This window comes from Alnus glutinosa, chromosome 8 (genome assembly GCF_958979055.1).
Source record: "Alnus glutinosa chromosome 8, dhAlnGlut1.1, whole genome shotgun sequence".
In the NCBI taxonomy this organism is placed as follows: Eukaryota; Viridiplantae; Streptophyta; class Magnoliopsida; order Fagales; family Betulaceae; genus Alnus; species Alnus glutinosa.
This window is the reverse complement of record NC_084893.1, coordinates 24,279,360-24,299,405: the sequence shown is the minus strand read 5'-3', so window position 1 is coordinate 24,299,405 and position 20,046 is coordinate 24,279,360. Positions and strand designations below refer to the sequence as shown.

The 20,046-nt window shown below is 35.3% G+C and overlaps 2 protein-coding genes across 2 annotated transcripts; one reads left to right on the top strand and one right to left on the bottom strand.

Annotated features, from left to right (window-relative positions):
• Positions 1–4,015: 4,015 nt before the first annotated feature.
• Positions 4,016–4,901, bottom strand: LOC133876011 (uncharacterized). Its single transcript, XM_062314306.1, has one exon. It carries the CDS (start codon positions 4,574–4,576, stop codon positions 4,370–4,372), a length of 207 nt encoding a protein of 68 aa, XP_062170290.1. The 5' UTR covers positions 4,577–4,901; the 3' UTR covers positions 4,016–4,369.
• A 9,680-nt stretch (positions 4,902–14,581) lies between these two features.
• Positions 14,582–19,174, top strand: LOC133875868 (PAP-specific phosphatase HAL2-like). Its single transcript, XM_062314123.1, has 3 exons — positions 14,582–15,060; positions 17,041–17,728; positions 18,644–19,174. The coding sequence occupies exons 1-3, from the start codon at positions 14,907–14,909 to the stop codon at positions 18,945–18,947; spliced, it is 1,146 nt and encodes a 381-aa protein (XP_062170107.1). The 5' UTR covers positions 14,582–14,906; the 3' UTR covers positions 18,948–19,174.
• Positions 19,175–20,046: the final 872 nt, after the last annotated feature.

The following is a 20,046-nucleotide window of genomic DNA, read 5'->3' as shown; positions in this document are numbered from 1 at the left end:
GCACTGCCCTTTTAGAAATTAACCTAGCAGTCTATAATTAGTTAAATGATTAAATAAAAAATTTGACTTCTTAACTTAATTAATTAGTTATTAATGGCTAAGTTGCTAACCGTGTAATTTTAATCACTTAACTAATTATAAACTGCCAAATCAATATATAATAAAAATTGTAATAGCCAAATATTTTTCTTAGTGGCCGGCTGATGTTAACCAAAGAACGTAAATAATTGGAAAAAAGTATACATACCCTTTTTAAATTAACACTTAATTTGTAATGCTCCCTCCCAAGTAGAGATGGCATAAATCTCTCTCTTAAAATTTATAATATACCCATTTTGTCCTGCAAGCTGACAAAAATAAGTTACCATGGAGTATCCTCGTTGCGTACAAATTTGAAATGCATGGCCACAGCATTAATCATTGCTCATTCAGAATCTAACCCACGATTTGGGATCGATGTCTTTATCAATGTTAGTTCATAGAGGAGACATGTTTTCTTCTCCTACGTACGTGTTTGAATTGTCTTCACATATGCTTTCATACTTGAGTTCAAAGCTTCTGTACAAGGTTTTAAAAGGCAAATTTAATTCGTTTGGATGCTGATAGGGATAGTAAAGCTTTTACGTCGGTCATTCAAATATGTGATATTACATGACGACAGATCATATGACATTTAATTTACAATATTAACAATTTGATGTAATAGTTCACATCACATTTATCATGTTTATTACTCTTATTAAATAAACCAGATAATGAGCTTGAAATAGTGGCTGCATAGCTTGTTCTACCCTTTTCCCCATGCTCCAAATTATTTGCTACAAATAACATAATCAATTAAGTTTGGGTGTTATGCCGCCTGCTTGTCATTAAGTAGCTTCCCCAATTAATCACTAGGCAATGTTATAATAGATTCTTGCAAAGCTTGTGCAATTCACTATCAACTTCTAAAAGTAATATGAGTATGAAAAAAATAACTTTGCAATTCACCTTTGGCAATATATGGGGTTGTCGAATCATCTCTTAATTCTTTTTTGGCATTTTAGAGGTGGCAGAACCGCCCCTAAATGACTAGGGGGCGGTTTGGCCTCCCTCAAACCAGTCATTGATGCAATTTTAATTTCATGAGGGACATTGCAAATTAGATATTAATTTGAGGAAAGTATATATATTTTTCCGTAAATAATTAGAGAACACACACGTAAGCACGATGACAACACACTTACACATAAGCATGCTACACACTTCCCAAAGACGCTACAAAGCAAGGCGGCTTGTAATCATATTTTGTTACGGTGTCTTATGGATTGAGATCTACATCTAAATTGTTAGTAATTTAGATAACAAATATAAGAAAAATCATCTAAAACTTATTTTTTTCAGATAAATTTTGAACTCCTCAACTATTTCTTTAGACATGTAAGTCGTATATGAGATGTCTCGCAAAAATTATTCAAAATAATATCAATTTAGAAAACAAATTACTAAATATCATAATCTAAAGTCACCGACGGAAATTTCCTACAGTTGGGGTCTCATAAATTTCTCTTAATTTCCTTTGTATTTGGGCAGGAACGTACATGAAGGGGTTTCAGACAGAAAAGGTCCCTTTCACATTGATCAGCTCTACAATTTTTCTGTTCTCTAGTTTTTGGGAAGGAAGGGAATTGTAGGTAGAGGATTCCATTCTTGATAGAAAAGTCAGAGGTGAATTTTCTTACAATTTGCAAAATCAGCTGGCATTCATGATTCATCGAGTGCCAGCAGAGAGGAAAAGCTGGACTGAACTCATTGAATTTTCTTATATATTTATTGATTGATGACCTCTCAAAATAAATTTCTAATCCAACCCAACCTTCTCTAAATTAAGTTTTTTCCTGAATAATAAACTTCTTCCTTTGTTTTTTGTTAGGGTTCTTACATGAATGCTCCGTTTGTTTTGACGTAAAATGATTTTCGTCGTAAAATGATTTTGACGAAATTATTTTCAGAAAAAATGATTTTCTTGAAAATATTTTTCGATGTTTGGTTCGCACAAAAAAATTACGAAATGCAAAAATCAGATTTTGGCAAATGTCGCCGGATTCCGGCGAAAAAAGTTTGACCGGATCCGGCCGGATCCTGGCCGTTTTGGCCAGATCCGGCTGGATCAATAGCCGGATCCGTCTAGATCCGGCCGGAAACCGGTAAATTCCGACCGGAATTTGGTCATCCCGTGGCCGGATTCCGGCGCTGGTACAATTCCGACGACCTGATTCTGGCGCCGGCAGGATTCCGGCGACCGGATGTTCTCGGACTTCGGCGCCGACCAGATTCCGACGACCGGATGTTGTCGGACTCCGACGCCGACCGAATTCCGACGACCAATAATTGTTAAATTCTGACGATCGGATATCAAACATGCGTGTAAGGATGAAGAGTTTCATTTCGGAAAACGATTTACGGTTTTAAAAATCGTAAATCGTTTTCCGAAAATTAAATAAGCTTTTACGGTCAAACCGAAAATGATTTTCGTTGACCATTATTTTCGCCCCTACCAAACACCGAAAAATGTCGAAATCGTTTTCCAGAAATCATTTTACGCTGAAACAAACAGAGTAGAAATATCAATTGACCTCACTACAAAAAATCCGTCTATTAAGGGTGACATTATTAGCGTCGACTCAAAAGTTGACGCTAATAGTCAACTATCAGCGTGACAAATTTTGTGAAGTAATTTTTTTAATTTTTTTATATTTTGGATCACTTAAAAGGGGAGAATGTAGGTTTGATCACATGTTTAATTCCTTTTAAAATTAAAGAAAATTGATTATGCCTATTTAGAGCTAACAGTAAGCATCGTTAAGGGTGCGTTTGAGATTGCGATTTCGTAGATAATAAGTGCGATTTTAAACCAAATCGCAGAACATGAATCGTTTAGGAACTGCGTTTTTAAAAATCACGATTTGAAAACACAGAAAATCTATTTTTTCAAATCCCAGGTAAGATAATGTTTTTTTGAAAACGCAGAATTTTAAATGCTAAACTGCGATTTTGCCAAACACTTAATTGCGTTTTTAAAATTTTTTTTTTTTTTCAAACCGCACATTTTAAAATCGTGATTTGAAATCACACTTTTTAAAATTTCAAACCTAAACGGACCCTAAGAGGTATAAGCCATTTTTTTGAAGCTTATCTCCTCCTCTCTCCTTTGTGCCACCCTTTTCCCGGCGTAAGCTATTAATCAAAACTTGTCTCCACCCTCTTCCTAAACTGTAGTACCATCCTGCATCTACCCTTACGGAGGAATCCAATATTAAAATATAAATTAAATGATTAAATTCTTCTAAATTTTTTATAATACGGTATAAGAGCATAGATCTTGATTCTAAGCCCTATTTTCGCCATTCTTTCATTTCAATTGAATATTTTATGTATTAATTTTCACTTATTAAGAGGAAATTTGAAAAAAGATTAAATTTATCAATTTATATCCGCTTTTAAGTGATAATTAAGCCCCAATTGCCCTCCCGCTACCCCCTTTGCCTCTCTGTCGCCATCCCTCCAAAGTCCCATCCCATTCCAACCTTTTTTCAGCCCACAAAACTAGTATCCAAACCGCCCCGTTCCCTTAGAAAAAGAAAAATCACATAATTTGAACTTAAAAAATATCGCCAACGGTAGGAATCATGCAATACGCTACTCAAGTCTAATTAGCTTTGCACAAGATCATGCATTCATTCGAAATTTATACAATTTTATTATTATTATTATTATTATTATTATTCTCATCACTAATCCAACTTCATACATTATGAGATATAATTAAACAAAAATATAAACGAAAGGAAATAGTTAAAATTATAATTAAGCAAATGACTTGAAAACTAAAAAATTGTTAAAACAAATTCTTCAAAAAGAATGATATATACCCTTTTTAACTCCTTTTAATTTTTCCCATGATTTTATTTTATCCTTTTGGTTTAATAATCAAAGAAAAAACCAAAGCCAGTCAGAGAGATGGTTCACAAAAAAGAAAAAAAAAAGAAAGAAACTCCTCCATCTTAGAGCACCAATTCTCTTTACCTCTTTTGCCAAAACAATCGAAGCAGGAGGGAGGAAGGGGATTTTGTAGCTACTTCCAGAGCTTTACAAAGAAATATTCAAAGCACTTTTTCTAATCTTCACCACAATAATCTTCATGTTAACAACACACCCAAAACTCCCTCTGAAAATTATAGTAAAAACCAAAAACAAGTAGCAAAGAAGCAAATCACAGATCAGCAAATCACCCAATCGGCTCCCAAACTCATGCATACACCTTGCATCTAGCTACCATGATCGAACAGAAAGAGAGATTATATATATATATATATAAAATAAAAAGGGTTCATCTATAGGATTTAAGGATAGCTCCACAGAAAGTACATATGATAGCCTTCCAAGATTTCCAATAAATCGGAACATAGCAAAACCGAGTCAACGTTGTCATGTCGCCGACGCTCGCGCCACGGCAGCACCGCGAACACGTTCCTGCCACCGGCTTGCTGCTCCTCAACTGCCTCTTTTGATCCACCATGAAACAAAAGCAAACCATCGATCGAACTGATGCTCAGAAATATCTAACCCAGCTCCACTTCTTCAAAACTAGCTGCGACTAGTTGTTGCACGTACTGATGGTAATCATGGCCTGCTTCGCCTTAGATTGTTTTTAAAAGATCTCGGCGATAAAAGTCAAACGTACCCTTTAATATTTTGATCGTCACTGCGTTTGTCCGTTGGATGGATGACACGCGTAGCGGCTCGGGAAAGCTGTTGAAGAACTGGCTCGATGTTTTGCTCATGTCCTTGTAGCGAGAAACCTGCTTGAGGTTCATGGTGATGGCGTGGCTAACGGGGGTTGACCGCCACGTGTGGAGCGTGTAAATATCCGGTAGATAATAGGTAAGGAGGAAAAATGATTGAGGGACGCCTTTAACCATCTCTCCTCACCTACTTTTATATTAAAAAATTCATTTTATTTAAAAAAAGTAAAAAATAAAAAAATATACTTTTTAAATAAAATTGAACAGTTCTCTCTCATCCATTTTTCTTGTTTTGGTATTTTTTTTTTTAATAAAATTAAATTTTTTATAAAAAAAAAAAGGTGAAAAATAACGGTTAAAGGTCCGTTAATCATCTCTCATAGATATGATGGTTCGCTGGACAAGAGTATAAAGGGTGATCGGCTCGAATTTTGTCCTCTTTTTTATTATTATTATTTTTTTTACATTTTCTTGTATAAATAATTATTGTCCTCTTCATGCACATTTAAGTGATGTTCTCCAGTACATATACGGAAAGAAAGTCTGATGTGAGTGTTTTTAATTTTCTGTTATAGTTTGTCTCTGAGGTAGTTTTTTTTTTAATGAATAATGATTCAATGTCATTTAAATATACAATTTTTTATCACCTTATCTATGTAATAAAGTGGTCCCTCACTACTTTTTAAAATTTTTTTATTTTTTAAAAATAAATTAAGGTGAGGGATCACCTTGCCACATAGACAAGGTGGTGAAAAGTTGTATATTTAAGTGGTAGTGAATCATTACTCTTTTTTAATTGAATAATGATTCAATGTCACCCAAATATATAACTGTTCATCACCTTACCTATGTGGCAAGGTGGTCCCCCCATTACTTTTTGAGTTTTTTTATTTTTTAAAAATAAATTAAGGTGAGGAACCACTTTACCACATAGATAAAGTGGTAAAAAATTATATATTTAGGTGGTAGTGAATCATTACTCTTTTTAATTACATATTCTTGTATTGACATTGAATACTTTCTTTATTTCGTAATAAGTATCTTAAGTTTAAATACTAAAAAATAATTAAATTTTTAAATATTCTGTATCCTATATAAGATATGAATAGGATTTTTTTTTTTTTTTGGTATAACAATATTATTGAAAAAAAAGTAGTTTTAAAATATGAATTTTAACGTTTAAAAGATAAATATTTATTTTAAAAAATCTAAAAGAAACATTTTTAAAAGATAAATATTTACACCAACTTTCAATTCAGAGACATCACCTTTTTTTTTGGGGGGGGGGGGGGGGGGGGGGGGGTTATAACTAAAATATGGAGAAAAAAAAAAAAAAAAAAAAAAAAAAAAAGGGCAACGAATAGAAATCATTCTCGCCGTACGTGAAAAATATTTAGTTTCTATTCTATTGGATGAATATTCTGAAACAAAACGTAGCCACTTTAAATAAGGGCCACTCATCGTTAAGATAGATGTTTATCAACAGAAAAAATGAACTGGCATTTCTAATCGTTTTCATTCGTACTTTTTTGAAAGCAACGGACTTCTATGCAAAAAAAGGTTTCAAACAGATGAGGTTCGAATTTCGAAATGAGATGCAGGCCAAGTTGGACCAAATAATGAAGCTTATAAACAGGAAGAACTTCACTGTTATAGAGAACCTTGTCCAGGTGATAGATCTGCCCTTCTCCCCTCCAGATAATTAATGGCCGGAGCTTTCCCTCCTGCCGAAATTCAAAATGCAGCAGCCGTATATATATACGCTTCTTTCTTTTTAGAAGATAGTGTTGTATTTTATAAAATACCCACATAAGTTTTAAAAAGCTGTTGAAATGCTGGGTTTAAAAACATGGTGAAATTAGGGTTTCAGAACACTTGAGTTTTCAAGTTTTCATGCAACAATCGAACGGTTCGTGCACCTTCCCAATTGTGCCACGTCAAACATTCAAACGATGCTTAATAGTAGGTAACAAAATTTTAGAAAAAAAGTTCCAACAATTGTGTATAACTGTTCGAGGGATTGCACTGTGCATGCAACTTTATTACGTCCAAATTTAGAGGAAACCTTAGGACAACCATTTTGACTTGCCCAAAGCAACCCTGGAGAGAGAGAGAGAGAGAGAGAGAAGGGTCTTTCTTGAAAATTTGGTACTCTTACGGCAAAAATCTCTGACCTTTGAGATATAAAGCTCGACTACTTGGTCTTGATTTATGTGATTTGTTTCATGCTAGAGCTAGCTTTAATTTTCGTAATAGTTTATATGCTTATTGTATTTCCTTAATATAGTTACCAAAAAAAAAAAAAAAAACCTAGGTCTTTTAGGTAGTTAAGCTTGATCCTTGCATGAAAGGCTGCAACTTTGATAATTGGAATTATGAAACTGTTCCTAACAGGGATTACTCCTAACATGGCTTCTGGGTACCTATTATGGCTGTTACCTCCATCCGACAACCACCCCCCTCTATGAAGGGGACGACCATCGTGACATGCATCCCTGAGAGGTGGCCACGACCAGCCCCACCTCAGAAGCCATGTTAAGAGTCACCCATCTATTATGGGGCAATATAGTTGGAATGCATGTGCTTTTTTTTTTTTTTTTATTATTATTATTATTGGATGAAAGCTGCATATTATATAGCTATAATCCCAAAATATAAGAAAAATAAAATGAAATAATAAATCAATAACTTCACAAATATTGTACCATTAAGAATTAAAAAGAAGAAGAGCATCACCAAACTTACATATAATCATTTTTTTTTTTTTTTTTAACAAATAGCATGTACTATTATAAAATCTACAAAGTATATCATGAGAAAGAGGGACAGGACCCCCTAAACTCTAAACCAAAATGATCTGACTTAAAAAACAGCTGTCTGAGCAGAAACATCAAATCTTACCAGAATTACATTTGAGCCTAGCTCTCTTACATTAACGTTCACTCTCAAATAAAAGAGGGCTGATCTAGCATCAAGCCAACAAAAATTTCAATAAAATCTGAGCAATACACTGACAGACTGTACATGAAAAACAAGATAATACACAACACAAACAAACACAAAACACAAAAATCAAGCAGCCGGCAGAAGAGGCAGGGGTGGACTCTGCCAGAGACGGCGGCGGTGGGGGCACACTGCATATAATCAATTAAAGTGTTGTTATTACAAAATAATATGATTTGAATTCATAATATCCCCTTGTTAGTAGTTAACATATTTAGTTAAATTCCTCTTATCTAAAATAGTGCTATAAGTAACAATATTCTTACCAAAGTATCACCATCGTCAATAGCTCAAAATTTTGTTAAACCCTAAATGAATGGAGATTCGTATATAAGACTATATATATAGACCTAATTTTGCTTCCCCATTAAAGGGAAAGAAACGGCCGATCGCACTTCAAAATTAGAGACAACGTTCGATCATCGTAATATTCAAAAAATGTTTCCGGTGAGACTAGGGACGAAGCTAGAAGTTCTTATAAACAGGGGTTAGTGACAAAAAAAATTACTGGGAGGGGCCAATAGGCTAAATTTTTAATTTCTTAGCTTATATATATATATTTTTGAGTTTTTTTTTAACCTTATAAATTTTTTTTTTTAAATGGCCCCCTCCATCCGTCCCTGGGTGAGACCCAATCAAATTAATTGTTATTTGTTAGGAAACAACCTGCTGGGATTGCGAACCACGGCCTGAATGAATATATAATCTTCTCTTTTTTTTCTTTTTTTTTTTTTGAAAATGAATAATCTTCTGGTGAGACCCACATTGCTGTCCTCGATTGCCATCCAATCGAAGAGTGAAAGATGGAAGGGACATTTATTTTACTATGGAAGGGCATATTAAAATAAAAATAAAATGACTCCATTTGTTATGGTCTAAAATGTTTTTAAAAAATTATTTTTCATAAAAACGTTTTCGTTGATAATATTTTTTAGAGTTTGGCACGTACGAAAAAGGGACATTTATTTTACTATGGAAGGGCATATTAAAATAAAAATAAAATGACTCCATTTGTTATGGTCTAAAATGTTTTTAAAAAATTATTTTTCATAAAAACGTTTTCGTTGATAATATTTTTTAGAGTTTGGCACGTACGAAAAAGGGACATTTATTTTACTATGGAAGGGCATATTAAAATAAAAATAAAATGACTCCATTTGTTATGGTCTAAAATGTTTTTAAAAAATTATTTTTCATAAAAACGTTTTCGTTGATAATATTTTTTAGAGTTTGGCACGTACGAAGAATCATATATATATATATATATATATATATATATATATATAATGTTATGTTTTTATTAAATCATATTAACCTATAAAAAATCACAACATAAAAATAATAATTAACTTAATAATTTGAGTTTCAACATTGGTCTGGCGGAGGACCGTTGATGGTCCAATGATGGCCGACGGTTGCCTAGGGATGGCCTGGTGGTGGTCCAATGGTGAATTAGCGGTGGTCAATGATGACTTAGTAGTGGTTTGGAGATGACTCAGTAGTGATCTGGGGTAGTTTGGTGGTGGGCCAGGTGTGGCTCAGCGGTGGTCTGAGGTGGTCGGTAGTATTTCGATGCTGGCTTTGGTGGTGATTCGGCAGTTTAAAAATAATAAATTCAAACTCAAAAAATAATTTACAAAATTTAAAAATGGAAATTACTTTTCAAAACCAAATGAACTTATTTTATCAAATCAAAAATATTTTCAATCACACCAAACATCAAAAAATACAAAAAATATTTTTCTAAAAAATATTACACCCAAACAAACTAAACATAAAAGTATAGTGTGTAACTGTGTATAGCATCATTTTTAAAGCCCATTAAAAATGATGTATTAGTACCAATTAATTTGAGGTGTATCATATTAGTAGGAGAAATGTTTGCCTTACAACTCCCACCCAACTCCCACTCACATGTGTGTGAGACCCACGTATATGGGATCCACACACATGTGAGTGGAAGTTGGATGAGAATTGTGAGTGTATCATCTCTCTATTAGTAGAGTCCAATATATTGAGCTGTAAAGTAGTCGAATATAAATGCTGTGAAAGTGACATAAGCTTGCAACACAAGCTAAAACTTTGTCCAACAAAGTAGTTGATTTCATCGTCTTGTACAACGTAAAACTTAAAGACACTGAGCAAAATTATTGATGCCGGAATTTGAATGCGCAAAGCAGGTGGAGGATGAGGCGATCGATATCCTTAATTTGTTTCAGGGTATTAATTGCACTGTCAATTTTCCTTACTATTTTCTCTGGACCTGTCACCGTTCGAACATTTTGGGATGAGTTGAACTGTACGATCGGTTCTTGAAATGTTCCATCGTTGTTGGTATTTGCCTAACCGGATCTCCTCCGGTCGGTATTCCCCTACCGATACCCACTGTTCTATCGTTTTGTGCAGAAAATATCCTCGTTGTCCAAAAATTCAATTTTCCCCCTCCTTTGAAATTTAGGACTAACCCAAATACAAGTAAGCAAAAAAAATTAAGGACATGTTTCGGTGTTCAATTATACTGAATTATATTTTACTATATTTGAAAAAGTTGCTTGGGTTAGTTTTTAAAGTTAGGTTGTATTTGGGTCTTACTGGACCTATTTTTAACTTCACTTTAAAAAAATTAACCCGACCTAAAAATAATAATAAAATAAAATAAATTGAAAAAAAACAAAAACTTAGGGGTGGCTCGATGTTCGAAGGTGGTGATCAAAACAGCTCTAAGTCTCCGGCAGTGGCTTTGCCACCCCCTAGGGTGTGGATCGACCACCTCCAAATCTAATGGGGGTGGCCGATCCACCCCTTGGTAGATGGCTTGGGCACCCCTAAGCGGTTTTCCCCATCTAATTCGGGGGTGATTGAGCCACTCCCAAATAACTGTTGGGAGTGGTTCGAAAACTACCACCATTTTGTTAGTTTTTTAGTTTTATAATATAAAAAAATCATTTTTATAAATATTTTTTCTAGTTCAATTCGATTCACACTCCAAAACATCTTTTTCAAATTTTGTTTTAGATTCTTTAAACTATCAAACATAATTTTTTTTTTAAAAAAAATTATTTGGTATTCACAATTTTAAATATAGTAAAATATAACATAAAAAAAAAAATTGAACACCGAAACAAGCATTAAGACTTCCTTAATCCTGATCTTAAGATGAGGTGTTACATCATGTCATATTGTCATGTCCCAATTTTTGCATAAGATCACCTCCATGATGGATGGCCTAGGCTTATGAATATATTACCCCTTAAATCAATGAGTGTATCTCATGTAGTGAAACTAAGCACCGTTATTAACCTTGGAAATTGCGAGTGCTTTCATTAGTTTGGGAGTTAATTCCTTGTTACGTGAAGAATAGGATCCTCTTCAGTTGAATTGGAGAATATCCAGTTAATTATTATATCAGGGATATTTTTGTTATTTTACATTTTTTTGGACAAATATGCCCCTGCCATATAAGTAACTGGATACTCTCCGGTTCAACTGAACTTGAGAGGATCCAAATTCGTTACGCTAGTAGAATGAAACCGGGTCAAGGGAACCAGTTTTGAGCTTAAGAATGTAGGTTGTGTAGCCGTGTGGGCCTGTTGGCCCAATTCCAACCGTTTCTAATTAAGTTACGGTTTGAAGTCAGAAAAGTTTCACAGTTTTGACTTGATTGTTGCAACGGCATAAATTGGTCAATAGATAGTGGCCCATATGGGCCTAAACTTTGAGAAAAGAACACCCCTTTCTACTTTATTTTCAAACTTTCTTTTTCTCACTTTTCTAACTAGATGGCGAGGCTGAGTCCATCCCCCTTGCCTTCCTTTTATGTGGGTTGAACTCAAAGAAAAATTATAGTTTGAATAATAATTAAATTTAACTATTATGAAAAAATTTGCCTATTTTATTGGAGATGCTATCGACCAAATGAATGCCTCTTTAGCCTATAAATAGACGTGAAGCAATCCAATTACCCAAAAAAACCCAAAAAAATGGGGACAAGGATGAATGGAGAGGATCCAAATGCGAAAAATGGAACTGTATAATGAGAGCCCCTTATGTCCGGTCATGGCAAAAAACATGGGTTTTTTGCCCACCAATAACCAGTTGACACGTCAGCCAAAAAAAATTAAAACAAAAAAACTGAAATGCTCCTGCCGTATTGAATCGCTTCTCTTCGTTCTTTCTTCTTCTGTTCTTTTTCTTTCCTTTCACCGGGACACGATGAGGCAGAGGGAGAGAGTGGGTTCGAGAGTGGGGAGATCGGGAGAGTGAAATCAGGGGAGAGAGTGAAACAGAGAGAGAGAGAGGATCCGATCGACAGTGGGCCAGCGTCGGAGGAGCAGGTCCGGTTATGGGTCGTCGACCGGTGGCTGGAGGTGCGATTTTCGGCGGCCAGAACCGACTTCCGGCGAGGCAGGGACGGTCCGGCAGTTCCTGTGGAGCAGGGTTGGCGCCGATCGAAGCTGAGAACCCCGGAGATGCACTGACTGGGTTCGAGAAGGGGAGATCGGGGGAGAGAGTGAAACAGAGAGAGAGAGAGAGATGCTGTCGGAGAGAGAAAGAGAGATGCCGAGAGAGAGAGAGGATCCGATCGCCGGAGGAGCAGGAGGCGACGTTCGGTTATGGGTCGTCGCTGTAGGAGAGAGAAAGAGAGATGCCGAGAGAGAGAGAGATGAACAGAGAGAGGACTGACTGGTTGCCGGAGAACTGACTTCCGGCGAGGCAGGGACGGTCCGGCAGGAGCTTTGCAGACTGAATAGTAATTGGAGGCTTTGGAGTTGATTTGAGAAAGGGTGGTTTTGCTTGTGTGTGTTTTGCATATTTTCATTTGGTGTAATATGTTGATGTGTCTATTTTTTATTAGTGGGCATAAAGAGCTTGGTTTCTGCCAAGTCCTGACTGAAGTTATTCCCCTGTATAATTATTTTCAAGAGACCTGTAAATTGCTTCCAAAAGTAGAGAAGTTAGTTCTTCTTTCTTAAAAAAAAAAAAAAGAAAAAGGTAGAGAAGTTAATTCTTTATTGAAAAAAGTACACATACCCTTCTCAAACTACCACTGTACTGTCAATGCACCCCCCAAACTACCTATTGTGTCAATGACTCAATGTCTTCCCTTAAACTATCAAAAACTGTCAATGTCCTCCCCCTAAAGCCAACAAAAAAAAAAAAAAAACCATAAAAAAGTTTCAATGAGAGAAATATATCCTTATAAATTCGGGAAAAAAAAAAAAGGAGAGAAAAGAAAAGAGAAGAGTAAAATGGAAATTCAAGGGGTGGTACAAATTGAAATGAGAAATGCTAAGTTTACACCTACTGCCCACACCCATTTACTTACACCCTAATGTGGCATCAATGACATGGCATTATCACCATTAAAAGAGAAATACTAGGCTTACACCCACTCCCCACACCTATTTACCTACATCTTGACGTGGCATTACTACATCAGATATATTTTTTTTCTTCTTCTTTGAAAACAACGATCAACATTGGTGTCATTTTCCCCAACACTATTTCTCTCTCTCCTTGAAACCAACCACCCGGGAGAGAGGAACGGCCGGCCTGCTGGTTTCAAGGAGAGAGAGAAAGAGCATTAAAGGAAAATGACCCCAACACTGATCTTTATTTTCAAAGAAGAAAACGAAAAAAAAAAAAAAAAAATCTAATGTGGTAATGCCACGTCAGGGTGTGGGGAGTGGGTGTAAACCTAGCGTTTCTCAATTGAAATGATATAAAACAAAATCTAAAAAATAAATTTTCGGTTTTATTTTTTAATTTTAATTTTTATTTAAAAAAATAATTATTTTTTGTTTTTGTTTTGTTTTTAAGAATTTTAATAATTTTATGAAGGGGTATTTTTATCGATATGAAACACATTGAAATTGTTTGGTAGTTTAAAGGGGTACATTGACATAATTAGTAGTTTGGAGGACACATTAACAATTAAACAATAATTTAAGAAAAATATGTGTACTTTTTCTTTTTTTTGTTTATGTGTATCAAACATTTTGGCCCATAAGCTTGTGGCTTTTTGCATTATCAACCAGCCAGCGTAGCCCAACACCTCCTATTAAATGTGAACGAAATATCTTTGAGAATACATATTCTCATTTTTCAAATGAAACTTATAGTATTTATGGTCATGACTAAAAGCTTGTGTAACTATTATATGATGTTAATATTGAGAATCAGGATTTCTTATAATTTTTTTAAAATTGTAGATTCACAAGTTATGTTAATTTAGGTCGTTTCATATATCGAACGTAATGAAAAGTGCACATATTAAAAATGTGACATGTTAATAATAAGAATTTAGCATTTTTTATCGGGTTCTTACACTTTATATTTTATAAAATTTTTGACTAAAAAGCTGTCATTTGATTTAGTAAATAAAAAGTGTTTCCTCAAAAGTGAAGACAAAGTATTTTGAAATTAATTTTTTTGTTGCCTAGATAATATGCCATATTTTTAATATGTAACATTTTTTTTCGCCGTTTGATGTAAAAAATGGTATAAATTCACATAATATAAAATTATAAAGAATCCTAATTTCAATATTAACACATTTTTTTAAAAAAAAATAAATAATATAACATTATTACATAATTAAATACCTAAATTTTAAATCATGACCATAAAATATTAAAGAATACTATCTATTTTATTTATTCCATATCTTTGACGGATGGTCATTGATGGCATGTCCATGGAAAGTGGACCGCCCAATTGATACTCAAATGTTGACGTGGCCGGTTGTCAATAAATGCAAAGAAGTAGATATTTCTTGGGAGAGACCGCAGTGGCACCAAGCTTTTTCGCACAACTGAGTTCATTTTCCCTCGAACCAAACAGACACTCCCCATATATAAGAACGACACGGCGACACCAACCTGATTGATTCACAAACTAACTTGGCCCAAATAGCCAGTGCATGCCATTGTTGTGCCCTGTGCGCATAATGTCACGCGCCGAAATCCACTCACATCTTCAACCAAAACGAGCATCAAGAAGCACCCACACAACCACGTAGGAACCTAATTTGCACGAATCTCCAGGTGGGTGTCTCAGGATAAACGTTCGCTTTCTTTCTTTCATCTGGGCTTTGTCGAAGGTTGTTGAATTTCGATAATGGAGAGCGAGAAGTACTCCAAGGAACTGGATGTGGCCGTTAGAGTAGTCCACATGGCATGCTCTCTGTGTCAGAGAGTGCAAGAGGGGTTGGTTTCTACGAGCAGTGACCAGGTTAAATCCAAGGACGATGATTCTCTTGTAACTGTTGCAGGTACGTATTTACGTTGAATTCTCTGCTCTGAACTTTGTTTTCTTGAATTTGCGGTCTTGTTTTCAGGTGGGTTGCTTTGAATGTTTTGCATTTTGAATGTAGTGTCTGATTAGCATTTATGTGGCTCTTGTGCCTGTTTGGTTGTTGAGAAAATGTTGTATCCGAAAATAAAAGATTACGAGTTGAATAGTTGATTAATGGCCCTGTGATGCAACTGTCTGGTGTTTAGGCTAGCACTCAAAATTTGGTGACCAAAGTGGGCATTCAATTTACACCTAAGATTCGAAGGGCAACTACTAGCTTTCTTGGCCAGGTGATCAATGATAGAGAAATGCCTGCCAACATCACCATGTGGTTCTGATTTTCATTCACTGGCTTTTAGGAAATTGTTGTAGGTTAATGTTGATTTGGTTTCCATCAGGGATTCCTTCTGGCTGATACTGTACTAAGTTATTCGTTTGGGGAGGTGAGGATAGTGCTTGAAACCTGCCTTCACTCTAGCATTGCTAGATAATCTCGTTTTAGCATTAATGTTGGCATATGGACGTTATTTTAAATATTGAGAATGCAATTAAAAAAGAAAAAGAAAAAAGTACTTATGTAATGAACACAATAGTTTAGTATGTAATTGTTATGAAATTGGATGGTGATGAATTGTAATTGATGAATTTGTGATGATGGATGATGAATTTGCAGTGATTATGGAATGAGACTTATGGATAATGGTGATGGGTTGTTTCGAGGACAACCTAACCTCCAAGAAAGAAAGCTGAATTGATTCAAAAGGTTCTAGACATCCCCCTACAATTACACGTGGGCCCTTTTATACTAATATGCCACAAATCATTCTAACAACTAACATAGGTCACAACCCATTATTCATCTCGACCTATTTACGACACACAACCCAATTACAAAATGCACACCTACTAAACACACCAGCTACCATTAGACCCATTACATCTTTTTCCATTTTAGTTGCTTAGTGGCTTCTCCTACCAAGGTGACCCCTTTTGTTTTCCTTTCTTTTTCCTTTAAAAAAAAAAAACGAAATGGCATTCTGTGGAGCTACTGATTTCAGCACAAGTATACTGACCCGGAAAAATATTAATTTCATTTTTAGATTGGTTAATGAAGTTTGATTAATTCTGCTCTAAGCAGATGTATCAGGGGATTCTCCTAGTAAATGATGAAACTAGGTTGTTACGTGTCCAATAGAACAACGTAATTGCTGGTATTGATTTAAAAACAATGTGGGTAGTGTAACTGCAAGAGTGAATTATTGCCTTCTTAGGCGTAAGCCCAGCAGTAGACCATCTGTGCAAATGGGTGGTTTAGTAATTAGTGACTTGGTAAAATCAGTATATTGTACTACTTAAACAGCCATATAAGGCTCTAAACTTTTTCATATGAGCTTGGTTGGAGCACTGTCACATTTAGGCAAATCCATTTTGTGAGGTAGTTATGCTACTCCATCTTGAATTTAGTGATGTCCCAGCATTATAATTTTTCTGTTTCAATGGTGTCAAGTCCTCTTCTCCTAATAAAATCTTCTATGGAGGTACTTTCTTCAGTTCCTGGCTAGCAGAAAACATGCATTCCCCATACTAACTTCCTCTTCTGAAGGTCGCTTTACCATGCTGTGCTTGAAAAAGTAACAGCATAATAACTGGTCTTTTTTTTTTTTTTTTATGCAACTGTTAATGTATAGCGTCAAAGCTGGTTATATTGAGCTTGAAATAGGTTATAGCTGCTCCCTAAAGAATGAATCTGGAGTTGAAATGCACCATTTCTACTTGTTCTATTACCCATAATATTATGTGCTTTTGCTGCTGTGATAACCAGTTCAGTTTCTGATAATGAGGAGTTCCTTTTAACTTTCAATTCATAATCTTCTGCATATAATATTTGAGAGTGTGCATGTGTATCACGGTCACTAAGCTTGATCGGCTAATTCTCTTGATGTCACTATGGGAACAGATTGGAGTGTCCAAGCAACTGTTAGCTGGATACTCTCAGACATCTTTGGGTGTCAGAATGTCTCCATTATTGCTGAAGAAGATGTCCAAACTCTTTCCAAGGCTGATTCAGCAGATTTGTTGGCAGCTGTGGTGAACACTGTGAATGAATGCTTGGCTGAAGCACCCAAGTATGGTCTTCAGAGACCAGACAAAGTCCTTGGAACTTCACAAATTCTAGAGGCCATCAGTCGATGCAACTCAACTGGGGGCCCCACTGGAAGACATTGGATACTTGATCCTGTTGATGGCACATTAGGGTTTGTACGTAAGGATCAGTATGCCATAGCTCTAGCCTTGATGGAGGATGGAGAACTTGTTCTTGGTGTTCTTGGATGTCCCAATTATCCCATGAAGAAAGAATGGTTAAGTTATCATCATGAATACTATCAAAATATGTCCCTATCGTCTCCACCCACTTCTGATTCATGGGAAAAAGGATGTGTAATGTATGCAAGGAGAGGCAGTGGTAAGGCATGGATGCAACCATTAGTCCGTGGACCAAAGAAGCTTGAATGGCCAAACTCTGCTAGACTGATTCGTGTTTCATCTATTAATGATCCAGCATTGGCAACATTTTGTGAATCAGTGCAGAATTCAAATTCAAACCATTCCTTCACAGCAGGAGTTGCTCACACCGTGGGGCTTAGGTCTGTTGCATTTTACTTGACTTAAAGTTTGATCTATTTCACCCACTTGGATAGTCAAAGAAAGCAGCAATTTTGAAGGATGAAATTTGGAACCAGGACTTTACTAAAGGTTAATAGGTTGAGAGCATGGAGAAGAAAGTATAAAGCATAAATATAAGGGAGCAATCCGATTGAAAGTTTTATCTTAGTTATATAAATAGGGAAGTAGAAATTTGTGAGTGAAAGCACACAGTAAAGTAGACTAAGTTGCAATTTGCTTACTAGTTAGAGGAGGGGTTGTCCTTTACTTTCTGGTATAACGACAATTTGCAAAATTAATTGTAGAGAATAACTTATGTTATTCTAGAGGGGTTTTGGTTTTGATGTCATCTATGCAAGTCATTGGAAGTTGACAGAACATCACATACTTTTGCTTTAGTTTGCAGTTATAGGCAAACGGCCTTGCTTGGCTTTGATGTTAGTGCATGGAGTGGTGCTTTAATGGATGCATTTGAATATATATGTTAAATATTTCAAGCTAAAGCTTGCCAATGTTCTTTGGATCAAATGGCTTCTATCCTGCCCATAAGTAAGGGGTGGAGGTGAGATCATGGGTCCAAAGCCTGTACAGGTGCTTGGTTTTTACCTAAAAATGATACAGGCTAAATCTGTTATGAGATTTTCTGTAAATTGGCTGAATTTACTTTTTCACATCTTGCTCATTCCTTTGTGATTGCACTTCTCCAATTTTAAATCTACAATAAGATTTGAACTGAGGCCCAATCCACCAATTGAATGCCTGTAGCACTGTGGTATTGGAGCTTTGGAAAATCTTTAATTTTGTTAGGCTTTTATTTGTTTAAGATTAAAAAAAAGGCTTTAGGCTGTGTTATATTTTGATCCTCATAGAATGCTTTTTCACACTCTTAAGTGCAGAAAGCAGCCCTTGCGCGTCTACAGCATGGTGAAATATGCGGCCATAGCTCACGGAGATGCCGAGATATTCATGAAGTTTGCAAGATCTGGGTACAAAGAGAAGATATGGGATCATGCAGCAGGTGTTGTCATCGTAGAAGAGGCTGGTGGTGTGGTAACTGATGCTGGAGGGAGACCCTTGGAATTTTCAAGGGGAGTGTACTTAGAAGGTCTTGATCGGGGCATAATTGCTTGCTCTGGGGCCACATTGCATGGGAAAATCATTGGAGCTGTTTATGCTAGCTGGGATTCCTCTAATTTATGAGCCTTTCTATATCATCCCACTACACTGCTGAGGCGCTATATTGGGTACTCTTGCAGGGTAAGCTCTCTGCATTAGTATGTCAATTTCTAAGGAACTAATAATAAAAAATCTGAAACTTGGATTTGGCTCATTGAGCCATTTTGACAGGCTTACTGAGCCAAATTTTATTGAGACTATAATAAAATATTGCAAATACTGCTGGGGGATTCCAAAATTGATATTCTTTACTTCTGTTTCTTGGACTCAATTATAGAAAAGAAGAGAAATTGCTTTGAAGTTCTCTGCAACTTATTTTAGTTTCTTGATTGGTTTTAGCAAGCCTTCAACGAATTCCCAATATCATATCTTTTATGGTTATTGTCATGCCATTCTCTTCCATTTCTATTCGCCTAGAAATTTGGAAATTATACAGAATTCAAAAAGAGCATGCATCATATCCATTTTGGTTATTGATGGCCCTAAACCATACCATGACAAAGATTCTGATTAATACATCTAAACAAGATAGCAATGATACGAAGAGAAAACCAGAAAACAAAAGTAAACTAAGGAACAAAAAGTTAGGATTTGGAAGAAGGATAAATGGGGTCGGTGACAGTGTAAACTAATATAATTAGGGAAAAATACAATTTAGTTCTTAAACTACCACCCTTTCTCCGGATGGCCCCATAAATTACCAAGGCTTGCACTCTGGTCCTCCAAACTACTAAAACCTTTGAAAAATGTCCCTTTTGGTGAAATATCCCCATAATACTCCTGCCACATGTCATGTTTCAATTAAAAAATTCCAAAAAAATTATGAAAATTAAAAATATGAAAATAAAAAGTTAAAGAAGTAGTACTTACTCCGGTCTATCGCAATATTTTTTTAAAAATAAAATAAAATTTGGTATTTTTAAGTTTTTAATTTTTTAATTTTTTTTAAAAAAATTTAAAATTTTAAAAAAAAAATTTAATTTTTTTTTTAATTTTTAATTGAAAAATAACACATGGCAGGGGTATTATAGGAATATTTTGTCAAAAGATGTATTTTTCAAAGGTTTTGATAGTTTGGAGGGTCAAAGTACAAATCTTGATAGTTTAGAGGGCCATCTAAAAA